The following is a 14,720-nucleotide window of genomic DNA, read 5'->3' as shown; positions in this document are numbered from 1 at the left end:
CTTGCTGTTGATGCGTATGAAATTAGGTCACAGAAATATATAGATAGGACTGATATGGCCATCTACCTGGTAAGACGACTCTGATGGACTCCAAAGAAGAATAAAACCAAAACCAGACAAAAACAAAAAAAAATCCAAGATAACCAGGCCCACCACCTCCATACAATCCTCAGTGCCAGTTTTGTCCTATCCCAACGCCTGGGGAAAAGGCTGGACAAAGGTAAATGGGGAGCCTCGAGTTGTAGCGCTGGAAGGAAGTATTGGGAATATCTCGGCCCACAAGAAAAGCAGATCATACAGGACTAAGTGAAGTAAAGGGCGAGCGTTCAGTGAAGGCAGAAACGATGACACTCGAGTATTCGGTAACTAAAGCTTAAAATATATTGGATATATAATGAGAAGGCAAGAAACACTGGAAAATACCACATGGAAAAATGGCAAACGGCATTTGGCAAAGAAGACGAAACAAATGACAAAGATGCCAGTCACAATCACTGTTAACATAAGCATTCAAGAAGTCAAAGAAGCTATGGCTACAATAGGACATCCTTCCATCCCCTTCGCTCACCAGAAGCACGGTGGGATACAGGGCGGAATCTCCAAAGCCTTATTTCTGCTCAAGAATTGTCCCGGGGCGAGGGAGGCTTCTTTACCCACTCACGCTATACAGCAGGGGCCTCCAACCTTGGCAACTTTAACACTTGTGGACTTCAACTCCCAGAATTCCCCAGCCAGCTTTGCTTTGCTGAACTTTGCTGGCTGGGGAATTCTGGGAGTTGAAGTCCACAAGTCTTAAAAGTTGCCGCGGTTGAAGGCCCCCTGCTCTACAGGACATGCCATAAAATTCCCCTGGGGATGGGGGAAGCCAGTGGGGAGCTAATTGCCCCATCAGCCTCCTTTTAGAGACCCTCCAACCGCAGTGACAAGAATCACTAAATGGCTGGATCCCCGCAAGAGAAAGAGAAAGAAGCTGAATGACTTCTCGCAGTTCAGCATTTTCTCTGATACAGAAACATGAATTGGAAAACAGGAACATGAAAAAAAATAAAACAAAAATGGGAACAAAGTCAAAAGCCATGAAGACGTCTTTTTTTGGTTTGAAAAGAGGAAGAGCTTCATTGATCTGCAGATGGAATCCTTGGCCTCCGAGTTCGGAGCTTAGTCAGCTTTCTCACAAGATTGATGTAGATCTAGAATCAAAACAGATCGTGCCCTGCCAAGTTCTCAGAATCACAAGGTACCATTTGTCTCTGGAAGGGAAGAATCCAAGTGGGTCCCTCTTCCGCTCCACTCCTTCCAAGCCCCTCCTAGCCTACTGCAACCTTCATCCTGCTCCTCCGACACTCCCCGGCTAGAGACAGAAGCTCAGAAAGGAGCACGGGGTTCGGATTACAGTTAGCCTATCATGGCTTGCGGGGGGGGGGGCTTGCTAGAGGATGTAATGACATCAGTGGAGTGTCCTGGTTTTCAATAAAATCATTTGGGCTTATTTGATAATCTCAGACATCATGAAAGTGAAATAATATTAAATATGTACCACTGTGGCCCTAGCTGGGATGTTATTTCCTTGCAGGTACCGATGATGGCAGGAGTGGGGCCTTATTGGATAGAAATTTTAAATTTGACATTTTGAAATGAGAAATTGAGACTTTGGTTTTAAAGTAATTTAAACATTTAAGAGCAGTTTAATCACTTTTCCATTTTAAAATAGGGTGGGGTTTTTTTAAAAAACAACAACATGTCCATGCACTTTCAATTAGCAATTCTGACATTTTACAAAAGTAACATAATTTAATTAGAAAGGTTGAATATCCATAAATATAGTTAAAACACTTGTTATCCGTACAGGCTCGGACGCCCTTCCAGCTCAAAAAAAAACATCAGGGCTGTTACTTTTCTTTGAAAAAAATCTTCATTGAAAATAAGCCAACAATTACTAAACAAAAACCCAACCTCACAAAATAAATGTGCACAACCCATGACAAATTTCAAGTAGAGAATTGGAGTATCCTATATTAGTAATTTCAGATTTCAAGGTTATTAGATTTGTGTTTATTTATTTAATCAAATGCCTGTTATGACTTAAAACCCAAATAGTTTGGCAAAAAATTATCTCCAGAAACTATTGGATGCCTTGGAGAATGATTGAAAAAGGCTGTGTCTTCAAGCTAAAAAATATTGGATGAAAATACATACTTGGTTGGAAAAAATGATAAAGTAGCATATAGACATGAAACCAGAAATATTCTTACTGGTTATTCTACCAGAAAAATATAATAAAGGGACTATATACTTGATTTTACATGTATTAACTGCAGCTAGAATCGTATATGCTCAACAATGGAAATGTGATGAGATCCTGACAGATGAGAATGCAATTAAGAAAATACTAGAATGTGCAGAAATAGATAGAGTAACGCTTACTATTAAGGCCAAAGAAGAAACTAAATACTTTTTTATATGGGACTCGTTTTATCGATGGCTAGACAATAAAAACAGAAGTTAGAAAGAAAGGGACATAAAAAGAATAAATGTCAAAATGGAAATTTGTTAAAATGGACAAACAAAATATTGTTACTACAGTGTTAATGTTATTGTGATAAATGCCATTGTAAACATCTTGATTATGATCACCTAAAAACAATTGTACCCAGACAACACACAGTTTGATTGAAATGGAATTTTTATATATATTAATAAAACAAATAAAATTTAAAAAAGAGAAAGAAAAAAGGTTCTGTCTTGTTTTTACACTGGAGTTAAAATCACTTTGAAGGAATGCGAGTCCATATGTTATGGGGGTGTCAAATTCCTTATTGGCTATAAGTAAAGCAGGTTTTTGAAGGAAGATGTTAATTTAAAAAAAAAAATATTCCAAAAATTTTAATTGCACATCATGGATTACACATGAATACACACAGGATTCGATAGGAGCAAAACGGTGATTGTGCCCTCACAGAAGAATATTTCCATTCTAGACCCTATTTATATATGCATCCTAAACATTTCCCTTCATGAAATGTCTCAGCCCTGAAATATTATGGTAGCTTTGCACTTATGGAAAGGCAGCCTGGAACACAGCGTTCCCAGGGGTCTAGATTCAATACATGGTATATAAAACTGGCATTGACTGAAATTAGAGAAACATGACATAATGTCAGTTCCTGAGATCTATGAGTAATTACCTGCTTATCTTCTTCGATATAAACCAGGGGTGTCCAACCTGGGCAACTTTAAGACTTGTGGACTTCAACTCCCAGAATTCCTCAGCCAGCTGGCTGAGGAATTCTGGGAGTTGAAGTCCACAAGTCTTAAAGTTGCCCAGGTTGGACACCCTGATGTAAACGAACCTTCCCCCCGACACGCCAGAGCTGCAACCGCAACACCAGCGCCCAACCCCTCCCCCGTGGTTACCTTGAGGCGATTTCAGGTAAGACAACTCTTACCTGTGGGCTTGTGAGGAAGAGGAGGTGGCGGTGGATAGCCCTTCTCGCTGCTCTTCTGACACCCGCCGGGCAGGGATCTTCGGCGGGGGGATGCTGGGACCAGAAAGCCAAGTGGGCCCACAGGCAGTCAGGCATCCCTTGGCTTTCCCCTCCGCGAGGCTCCCCACGGCAACACCTGCCAAAGCACAGAAAGAGCGAGGAGCGCCCAGAAAGGGCCTACAGGGGGCTTGGGGGGGTTTGGATGCCCCCCACTCTCTTCGGGCATTCCCTGAAAGCTCCCGCTGGACCGCTGCAGCCAAAAGGCAGGTTAGGGTTAGCAACCACCCTGCCCCACCTCCAAAAAAAATTTGGCTTCCTGGCAGAGTTGAGCTGGAGTGGCCTTTTGGCTCCAAGGCCACTCCTGACTGCCCCTGGCATGGAAATGCCATCCCTGACCTGTTTTCCATCAGAGGTAAGCCCAATTCTGGGCCATTTTGTAAGGGAATAAGCAACAAGCTTCTTAAAAGGGGGGGGGTCTTGTGGCCTGTTGGCCTCCAGCTCCTCCAGCAGCTGAATCAGAGGAGGAGGAGGAGGTGGTGTGGGAGTCAGGGTCAGCATCAGGGCAACCTGAGAGCTCCGAGGGGGAAGTGGAACTGGCAGAGAGAGAGAGAGAGAGAAAGGCAGAGCCTAGGCCATCCGTCAGCCCTCAGATGGAGAGTCAACAGCCCCCAGGTCTGGAGGTGGCTGATGAAGAAGAGGAGGAACAGCCGTGTCCAGTGCCTGATGCATGGATGCACAGAGAGGAGAGGAGAGCAGTGGAAATCTATGGGCTGGTCCTTGGAATGGAAGAGCCAATGCAGCTAGTGAAGCCCCACCCTAGCTCTGGGGGATAATATTCATCTGGTGGAAATGAATAGATGTGGCAAACAACTATCCGTCTTCTGGCCGGCCGGACTTGTTAGCCTGCAAGAGAAACTTTTTTGCCGGGGGCTGTTGGTGTTCCTAATAAAGGAATCTTTTGAGTTCACATCAGAGGGTTTTGTCGTGTTTGGGGAGCTGGGTCAGAACAGGGGGCTACTTAAATATTTGAACAGCTATTTCTAACTAATGAGAAATAATTTGTAAGTGTGTTTTCCAAACAGGAGATAGTTTCAGAATTCATGTTTTAAGTTCCTGGATTGATTCCGCTTTGCCTTCCCTGTGCACCCAAATTACCTTCCCCTGCAGGAAGCTGCGGTGCTGCCACCTTGGCTACTTTGGCTGGATTTCTTCCCCGACCTGTCCTTTCCCTGGGAAGAGAGGAAGAGGAGCAGTTGGCAGACTCTCTGGAGCAGCGGTTGCCAACTGGTGGGCTGCGAGAAAATTTTGGTGGGCTGCAGAGAAATCTCACCCCCAGAGCACCCCCCCCCCCAAAGCAATTAATCCAGGTTCTGCAGAAACACGAGGCTGCACCACCCACATGGCCCATGGGAACCCTCCCCGCCCACTCACTCCTTACCTGGCAAACTTGCCTGCTAAGTTGCTATTTTTCCTTTTTTTCCCCCCTCCGACCATCAGCTGTTCTGTTGTGCCGGGAGATTTAGATTAGCTAGAAAGCAAGAAACCATTGGATTGCTTGCTTTCTAGCTAATCATTAGATCTTCCTTAGGACTGAAGCTTCTATTCAGTGCAGACTCACTGCAAGCAAATTTTATGTGACAGACTCAGGTAGCCGATGGCAGATAAGATAGATCTCTGAATGATTCTGTGAGCAACTCAATCTGCCTGCCTGCTTTGCCTGATTTGGGGTAAAAGTTGCTCTTTTTTAAATAAAAAATTCAATATTTACATACATGGTGTCTTGTGAGTTAATTTTGTGAGTTTACTTGCTAACAAATTGTATGGGTTTGTTTGCAAGCAAATTTTATGTGACAGGCTCAGGTAGCCAATGGCAGAAATGCAGATCTCTGAATGAATCTGTGATTCTGTGAGCAACTCAATCTGCCTGCCTGCTTTGCCTGCTTTTGGGTAAAAGTTGCTCTTTTTTATAAAAAAAATTCAATATTTATATAAATATTTATAATATTTACAAACAAGCCATGCCCAGCCAGTCACATGACCACCAAACCACACCTCAAAATTAGACCACGCCCACAGAACTGGTTGTTAAGAAATTTGAATCCCACCCCTGCCTCTGTGTGTGTGTGTGTGTGAGAGAGAGAGAGAGAGAGAGAGAGAAAGAGAGAGAGAGGGAGGGAGGAGAGAGAGAGAGGTTAGACCAGATCTCTCTCTCTCTCTCTCCCACCAACGTCAGCAAGCCACCGTCAGTCAAAATTCATATTAGTGGTCCCCGGGATTTAAAAGTATGAGTTTGGTGGTCCCTGAGGTCCAAAAGGTTGGCGACCTTTGGAGCACCTCTAGAGGAAGATGGGGGCTGGCCTAGACACCCCCACATCTCCCTGCATGCCCTTCAGCAGCCGCTCGTCCTAAGAGGAAGGCCCACCAGTGCTGCCTCTGTTAAGCAGGGCCCCACGTCCAGCGTTTCTGGGCAAAGCACCACTGCAGTCGACTGACTAGGATGGCTGCCGAAAAGCAAGTCGACTTACCGGTGACGGACATTCTTCCTGTGTTCTCGGAAGCCTTTAGCAAACGGATTGTTGTAGATTTTCAGCTTTGTGATCTTGGGAGAAAGAGAGGCACTCAGCACCTGCACCACATGCTGTATTTGCATCTACGTTATCATCCTGTCTGGTGATTGGCCAGTAAATGTTACAAAACCAGGTGCCTGCAAAAGGCTTCCTGTTCTTTGCGTGGCAGCCTGTCCCCGTCGGCCACTGCTCTGCTCCCGGAGCTAGAATCCTTGGCTACAAGTTGCAAAGCAAGGCCTTCCGTCCTCGGGGGGGCTGGCCTTCTGACCCTCCCAAGGCCTGGACTGGTTGTCCTGGGCAGCCTCCTGTAGACACCGACAACGCCCCACCTTTTCATTCTGATAGGCGGTCACGGAGGTGAAGACCGTCTCTGGGAAGCTGAAGGAGTGGAAGACGCCGCAGCGGGTGCTGAAGAGGCCGTCGGCCGGCATGACGTGGAAACGCGGCTTATAGCGATGCATGGAGTGAAGGATGACCTGGGAGAGGAGAGACGACTCAGAAAGGGTCTCCTGGCAGGCCTGCCCAACTTGACTTCCTCGGAGGCCAAAGTCTTCCCTCGCCAGCGGCCACCAAGGCCCGGCTGCCACTTGCTAGAATCACAAATACGGATCCCCAACCGACCTTGTAACCAAAGGCCTCTGCCCCCCTGGGAAGACCCCCCCACGCTCAACCCAAGGAAGGGGATTCGGGAAGAGACCTTGGTGTGGGACGGGGGCACTTTCTCTGGGACCCGAGAGACCCCCCCCCTTGCTGAGTGGCAAGGATTCCGAGGTGAGGCTGGGGGCCAAAGAGTCCGTGCGCTGGGCAAGGAAAGCAGCAATGCAAGGAAAGGACGCCACGACCCCCCAAGATCCACCAAGTTCTTTTCCGGCAAAGGTGGTTCAAGCCCTTCAAGGATGCGTCTGGGTTGACTTTCCATCTGGCTGAGAGGAAGAGGGATAAGGGAACAGGCTGGGGATGACACTCTAGACGAGCAGGGATGACGCCTCAGAAGAGGGTGGAGAAAGAAGGTGGAAGGGTGGCAGAGATACTGGAAGCCTCAGAAGGAGAAAGAGAGTAATCGCCAAAGAAGCTGTGCGCTCAGAGGCCTAATGTCAACGGAAGGGAAAGCTAATATGTCCAGAGAGTGGGAGGACCTGTCAGTGCTGCTACCTAATGAGTCAGCAAAAGCTTGCAGGAGGAATTTAAGGTAGCCAGTTTCTATGGAGGGAGAAAATGGAGGGAGGAAGCAGGAGTTGAGGGGAACCCCTAACATATTTTCCTTTGGCTGAGCTGATTGTTTACGATGGAAACAAGAAGTAAAAACCTTCCAATAGTTATGACTAAAAAAGCAAAAGTGAAGAGGAACAGACTTCCGCAGACCTGATCTCAGGTACATCTAGCGTAACCAGTGGAAGAGAAGTTGCCTTCAGGCAGTGTCGGTGTTCCATCCCTGGAGGTTTTTAAGAAGAGCCTGGACTGAATTGGAATAGGGTCTCGTGCCTGAGCGGGGGGCTGGACTAGAAGACCTCCAGGGCCCCTTCCAAGTCTTTATTCTGTTATATATTTATTACGAGCTCCAGGGATGCTTGAAAAATCTTGGCGTAGCCAGTAACCACCCCGTTAGACGACCTTAGAAGTAACCACAGAAAAGGAAGGCTTAGCCCATGAAAGAAGGCAGCGTGTCGCCAGGTGTCAGAGGAAGCAAAGCACGGCCTACCAGACCACCGGGACCATTAGAAGCCAGTAGACCCAGAAGGGGCTGCCCTAGAAGGGGTGGGCTTTCAAGAGAAAGCAAGCAGAAGCCCTGGCATAGGATGCCAGCAGCTGGGCCCCCGAAGGAGACAGCAGGGGCTTCTGCATCCAGCCCGAAGACAAAGGCAAGAGGCAGACGCGGGTCATTCACTCCCATGAGCTCCTGAAGGAAATGGTGCCAATGGAACCACTGGTCAGGCCACACTTCAGGGAGGCCACAAAAGCTTTCAAGAACACTCCATCGCTCCTTCTGAGGTTAATTCTTGTTAACACATCTGGGAACAAGGACTGACAAGACCAGCTGCAACCATATCTCCACGGATGCCGTAGATCAGGGGTGTCCAACCTTGGCAACTTTAAGACTTGTGGACTTCAACTCCCAGAATTCCTCAGCCAGCTTTGCTGGCTGAGGAATTCTGGGAGTTGAAGTCCACAAGTCTTAAAGTTGCCAAGGTTGGACACCCCTGCCGTAGATCAAGAAACGATCCTCAAAAACCACAAGACAAATGAAACGTTGGGCGGCATCAACAGAAGTAGAGTAGATCCCTTTTCCTGCATGGTCCCCTCTACTGTGTCCACCATGCTTTATGAAGGTCCCAGTGTTGTTGTTGTTGTTGTTTTTTGCATGCCGCCGACAAGAGACAGGGGCTACTGCATCCAGCCAGAAGACAAAGGCAAGAGGCAGACGCGGGGCCATTCACTCAAAGGAGGAAGAGGCCACCAGAGCATCAAGAGAAAAGCCCTAAAGAAGAATTGCAGCCCTTCAGCAACGGGGCTTCTCAACAAGGTTTGTCTTTACAGGATGCTTGAGTTGGACCGTTTGTTCCAAAGTCTTTAACACGGGACCTCATTAACTATCAGGACATGACGATTTCATCGGCAGATAAAGGCTGCTCAACGGCGGCGATGAACAGCACAGATCACGGAATGAAGGCATTCGCTCGGCTTAACGATTCCTCAGCGTATCCTTTAGACCAGCAAAGACATCAGAGATGATGATCGCACAAGACAACTTCAACAACACAACTGCAGAACGGGAAAGGAGCAATGGAAAGTGAGAGGGACAGATGCCGCCCCAGCAAGATTTTACGGACTCCCAAGATACACAAAATAGGAGTCCCCAATGGTAAAATTGCCCTACCTATAACCTGGCTCAGGATGGGATAATGCTTATACTTTCTGACCCCACAGTGACTTAATCACTGGCCATCAACATCCCAATCAACAACCCAAAAGCCACACAAAACTAGGCACCACATAAATACTAAGCTTAGAAGAGCCCAAAGTGTGCATTCTGGTGAGGGAGAACTTCCCTGGGCTCCAGCATGAGTCCCAAAGACTAAATGCCTGGGCCCAGTGACCGACCCAGACTGGATCCTGCAACATTATCCTGGACACCTATACTTGTCTCGTTAATTTAATTAAATTAGCTCCTCCTATCTATATAATTCTGAGACAATAAAGAGTTTGGATTTTATAAATGCTAATGCTTAATTATTAGCAAACACCAGTGGAAACGTGGTGGCAATTTTTAAAACGTTGAACTCAGAAGGATTCAAGAGAAAACCAACCACAAGAACGTTTTGAGGAAGGTCTGGATATATTTTTTTTCTGCTGCTGGACTGAGACTACCAGCAATCTGGCCTACAACGGAAGCTCTGGAGGGAAGAACTGGAACCCTGGAGGAAATCGTTTAATAGGGCTGGCCGTGACGATCTTTCAGATAAATAAATGGAAAGAAAAGCCAAAGATGCTTTAGGAGAAGGACTCTACGACTAATCTATAGTTCTGCAAAAGAGACTTCAATCTGGCATTTGCATGGCAGCTGTTGCAGGAGGGGCTTTAAGGGGGCATCATAAATGGGGCATCTTCCAAAGAGGCTCCAATGATTGGGAGGAGCAGGGACGGTCTGACATTAGGGACATAACTCTGAGCAGCAAAGGCAGCCTATTTGTGCAAAGTATGCAAAAACAGAAAACTGGCCAGGGTTAGAGAGGACTCGGGGATTGTCAAGGAAGACACAACAATTGTTGCTGATGCTGGCCTTGCTCTTTTCGGCAAAGCCTTCTTGAACCCGTCGTCTAGATCTTCACACTTTCGTGCCCTCGTGGGCCAGCCCTATTATGCCTTGATGGACACGTGCGATTTGCAGGCCACGAACCTGGAGGGTTTGCAGTTAAAAAGTGAGAGAATGGCAAAAGAGCCGTACGTGCCCCTGCTGGTCCAAGGTGTTGTTGGTCAGCTTGATCTTCTGGAAGGAAAGCGGCTCCTTCATCCAGTGGCTGCCCAGGGCAGGAGAGTCCGGGTGGATGTACGTCCGGCATGGGGGCTGTGGCTTGGCTTTCCCTGCAATCTCCCACTGGTCCTTGTTCCACTGGGGAGTGGGAGAAGGAACAAAACGTCGTCACGTGGCCTGCCTCCCCGTGGCCTGTCCCTCCCCCGCCCCCCAGGAGTCGCCTCCTTCTTCAAACCAGGCACTCCCCATCATCCCCTGCTCGGCTGGCCCTGCCTGGAGAGACATGAGATATCATAAATAAGAGGGAAGGGCCCTGCCAGCAGAAAAGAGCCATCAGCTACTAAATGCCTTATTGCAAGGGGGCTCCGGGTGCAAGAGAGACCAGGATTGTACTCAGCTCTCCTGGGACCCAAGGCAAAATAGCCCTCCTTGCTGCAAAGGAGCCACGGCTCAGGTAATACAGCCAAGAGGCCAGGAGACATTTTCAAAAGCTGCCAGCTCATTTGCTGAATCTCACTTGGCGAGATGGATGGCTATATAAAGTGGATAAATAGATGTGAAAATAAGCGCTCCTGTAAGAACCTTGTACACCAGCATATTAAGTCCATGGTTTTTTTTCCTTTTTTTTTTTTTTTGGCTGAATGCAGGAACACTCAGATTTTCCAGACTATAATCTGCAGGATTAAACTCCAGAGAGGCTGTTTTATAGAGTCCCAGGCGTGTCCAGAAGGCTGAAGTGCCAGCATTGGTCACCAACATAGGCCCCGTCTTGCGTCTGACTAATCTGCTGGGTGGGCTTTTGGAGTGGAGGGTCTTCCAAGGGCAGCCAATGGATTTTCTACGCTGCTCCCAACCTTCTAACATCCAGGAAGCAATCGGTCCTGCCAGAACATCCCTAATTTCAGTCGGCTGAAGGACCGAGGAGAAGAGGAAGTGAAAGCTGGACAAGATGGAGGAGTAAAGTGGGCTCAGGGACCGAGGCAGAGCCTGTTTCGGGAGGATTTTACTCCACAAGAGGAGGAAATGCTTTGTGACTCTCAGCTGAGGGGTTTTTTTGGCGGGGCGGGGGTGGGTGGGAGGAACACAGCAGGCCTTCACAACCAGCCTGAGGAGGCTGAGCTGGCTTTCTATAGCTTGGTTCCCGTCTCACAGCAAAGGGGAAGATGGCGAACATGCCACCTGTTCACTCTCCATTCTTTTCCTGGCTGGCTTCAGTTTTATTCTGCTCTTTCCTCTCCTGCACTCATTTTTGCTAACCTGCCTTGGGAGAGGAGGTATCATTTCTGAAAATAAGCTTCCCCCCCACACACACACACCCCGTCCTGCCTTTCAGCCAGTCTCCAGTTCCAGCTGGCGGCCAACTGCGAAGGCAGATTCAACGCCCAGGGCTACTTCATGCTCAGCATCTCACCTGGTGGGACTCACAACGAGTTTACCTTGTACCTGAAGTTGTCCGTTGGCACGAAATCTACCAGCATGAGATACTTGGCGTAGGGGATCAAGCCAGTGACTTTGATCTTGAATTGTGGAAACATTCGTCTGTGGAAAAGGAAAGGATTGCTTCAAAGATCCTAAAATGGTCCCTCTGGGAGGATTTGAGCAGCGGCTGCTGTCCTGCTGTCCTGCCTTTGACGGCGTTCGTTGTCTTTGATGGGTTTCCAGTTGTTTTTTTTCCTGTGCCATCTTTCCCCGTCCCAGAAAAGGCCACGATGGCTCTTGGCTGACTAGACCAGTGGTAGCCCGGGCAGCTTTGGCCGCCTGCAGAGGCTCCTATTTGCTCGGACATCCTAATGGGGGGGGGGAGGCTTGGCATTTATTCCTAAATAAGGTTCTGGGCCTCAAAACATATAGAGTGATGCCCTCTGGGAGTTGCCAGCAGGACCCTCTCAAGGCCCGCTTCCCATGGTCTCGGAGGGCGCCAAGAAGCCCCAGGGAGCGTTGTGGTGACACCAGGTTGGATCCCTGAGAGTTCACTTGTGGCACCTCAGGAGAGATGGCGTGAATCCTAACTCCAGGAGGAGGAAAAGGAAGCAGGCAGGCGAGTCTTTACTGAATTGTCCACTTGTGGCACTCGGGAGAAACTTTCTCAGGGTAAAAACTTGTATGACTGATATTAAATACGTTTCACATCTAGAATCTTTTTTTTTATGGGATAGAAATTTCCTCTCATTTTTTACACAGTGCCAAGTTTGGGGAGGTTGGTCAGCCAAGATACCTACACGAACAGCCGTGCATGCCTACAGAAGAATAAAGAATCATTTGGAAATCAGGGCTGGGGGATGGCAAATGCCAGGCAAAGAAATTTCCAGGAATGTTGGCCAGCCACGTTCAGATAACTAAGGGTTAGCGGGGAAAAGCTGAGCTGCTGCGCTCAACTCTCTCCCCAAAGAACACAAGATTTTAAAAGGCTTTGCTCACCGCCCAGTTTTGGTAATAATCATCTCTGTCCCTGCATGGTGAAACTTGGCCCAAAGATCTGGCTCTTCAAGAGTGACGGCCACGGAGCTGTGAGGAGGAGTGGAGGAGGCCTCCAGTGGGGCAGGTTGAGCCCAGAAGCCTTGAAAAACAGAAGGAGAAAAATCCCAGTGATGGTGAGGCAGCCCCTCCCTCCCTCCCTCCCTCCGCAAAACGGCCTTCAGCCCCCAGCCTCCCTGCCATCTTCACTCCCTAACATGTCCGTCTCTGAACCTTGGCCACTTGAAGGCGTGTGGGCTTCAACTCCCAGAATCCCCAGCCAGCATGGGAATTGAAGTCCATAACATCTTCAACTTTGCCAAGGCTGAGAAACGCTGCGGTGGAATAACCCGCATCCCCAACTGGGGAATGTCGTTGGGATAGGAATGATGTTTCCCCGACATTCCTGTTTTAATGTATACTCCAAATGTTGGTTGTTTTTTTTAAAAAAAACACTATTTCTGAAAATTAAAGATGTATGAAATTAAAAGATGTATGAACCTGAGGTTAGAAAGGATTAAAAATAAGAAGAAGAATTGGACAGAATTAGCAGAAGAATGTAGCAGAAACTTCAGAATTTCCCGAAATATGATTGCTTTGCAAAACAAAACCAAACAAAACAATTTCTAAGTAGCCTAGATTTGAAATGGATGGATTTTCTCTTCCCAGCTCCACTTCCTCTGAGAAAAGATGGGGGTGGGGGTGGACTGCCTACCCCCCCGCTTCTTCCAGCTAAGGAGACCCCGTTCTCCCCTGGCTCTCCCTGGCAGGGCAATTGGCTGGAGAGGCTGGAGAGCATTGCCCCCCTCCCGTCACCTGTGCCAGGTCCGCTCCCGAAGCAGCCTGTGAAGCCGCATGGAGCAGCTGGCATGGACCCCGTGTTTGGATGGGGGCTGGGAGGGGGCTGGGAAGGTGAGCAAGCAGCACTTGCTGGACCAGATCAGGGCAGCTTCCCCCTTCCTCTCTGGACGTTTCTATCCCTGCCCAGAGATGCTGCCAGGTCCAGGGGCAGCTCCAGGCGGCTAGAGCCCTGGACCACGCCGCACTCGGCCCCCCTCCCCCGCAAAGCTTGCCAGGTCTTCTTCCACAAGGTGGGGGGGGGCTGCTCCAACTCCAGCATGTCCAGCCACTGCAGAGCCATCCCGCCTGCCTTAAGTGCCTTAACTGTGTAGAGACAGGCAAGGGGGGATGCCTGGCGTAGAGATTGGATAGAAGAAGCCAACAAGTCATAAGGGGCCAGTTCTGGGAATGGCATCCAATCGAAGGAGACTCTGAGAGGCCACGAGACGGAAGGCAACTGAGGGAGACGCCTGGGCTTTCAAGAGGAGCCCGAGTGGGCATTCAAGGGGCACCGAAGGCAGAGCAGGGTGGCGGCAAGAGGCTCAGCGGGGCTGGTATTGGGGTGGGAAAGGGCAGGAGGTGGAACAAATCGCTGGAGGCTCGTTGGCCTTAGAACTAAGGGAGGGGGAAGGGGGCTGTATCAAGGGGCTCACACACCCAGATCACTGTAGCCCAGAGGAGGGAGAGGTCTCCCCCCAATACAAGGCACCCCTGGAACCCTGGAGACCCCCCAAGAGGAAGCCTCCCCCGCTTCTGCCCCAGGGCCCCAGGGCCAGTTACCTCTCTCCTCCCCGGGTGATTCGACCATGCCGGTCAGAGGTGGGTCTTCGGCCGGTTCGGACCATTGCTGGCAGAGCCGCCAGCCGAAGTTTTGAGTAGTTCGGAGAAACGGCCAAGAACACCCCCACCCCCACTGGAGACTTTACGCCACGCTCACCGAGCCGGTAGTAAACAAACCGACTCCCCACCCACCCCCGTCCCGGTGCCAAACCAAGCCCCCCGCCCCCATATGACATCGCAGACAAGCAGCGTCCTTGGCATCCTTTGGCCCGCCGGATTCCCAGAGGCGACTCCGAAGGTCCCCCCGCAGCTGCCCAGGATTCCTCACCCCGCCCGGCCAGCCGCCAGCCAGGACCCCCTGCGCCCGGGAGGGGGAGTGAGGCCGCAGGGTCAGAGCCCGCCCCGTCCCGCCACCCCCGCGCCTTGGGGCAGTCCGAGCGGAGAAAGAAGCGGCCCTACCCGATCCCGCCTGCATCTTGGCCAAGCGGGGACGGTCCGGCGCCCGGAAAGGCCCCCACGGAGACGCGGAGGCGGCCCCTCTCCTCTCGCAGCTCCGCCGGACGCCGAAGCCCCCGGCCTTATGTAGGCGGGGGCGGGGGCGGGCGGACCCCACGGGAGCTCCCG

The 14,720-nt window shown here is 49.7% G+C and overlaps 1 protein-coding gene across 1 annotated transcript in view; it reads right to left on the bottom strand.

Annotated features, from left to right (window-relative positions):
• The window catches only part of LOC113431154 (T-box-containing protein TBX6L-like), a 19,384-nt gene extending 4,664 nt beyond the window's left edge, over positions 1-14,720 (bottom strand). The window contains exons 1-8 of the mRNA XM_087943001.1: positions 14,556-14,720; positions 12,441-12,579; positions 11,459-11,561; positions 9,996-10,160; positions 6,382-6,528; positions 6,011-6,084; positions 4,641-4,714; positions 3,447-3,621 (exon numbers count right to left, since the gene is read on the bottom strand). Coding sequence (XP_087799127.1) covers positions 3,447-3,621; positions 4,641-4,714; positions 6,011-6,084; positions 6,382-6,528; positions 9,996-10,160; positions 11,459-11,561; positions 12,441-12,579; positions 14,556-14,571 — 893 coding nt within the window. The 5' untranslated portion in view covers positions 14,572-14,720. The remainder of the gene's footprint in view (positions 1-3,446; positions 3,622-4,640; positions 4,715-6,010; positions 6,085-6,381; positions 6,529-9,995; positions 10,161-11,458; positions 11,562-12,440; positions 12,580-14,555) is intronic.

This window comes from Notechis scutatus, chromosome 13 (genome assembly GCF_049901735.1).
Source record: "Notechis scutatus isolate UNSWTSFEM ecotype Mainland chromosome 13, rNotScu1.2, whole genome shotgun sequence".
Classification (NCBI taxonomy): domain Eukaryota; kingdom Metazoa; phylum Chordata; class Lepidosauria; order Squamata; family Elapidae; genus Notechis; species Notechis scutatus.
The sequence above is the reverse complement of the archived record's forward strand: the minus strand, read 5'-3'. Positions and strand labels throughout refer to the sequence as shown.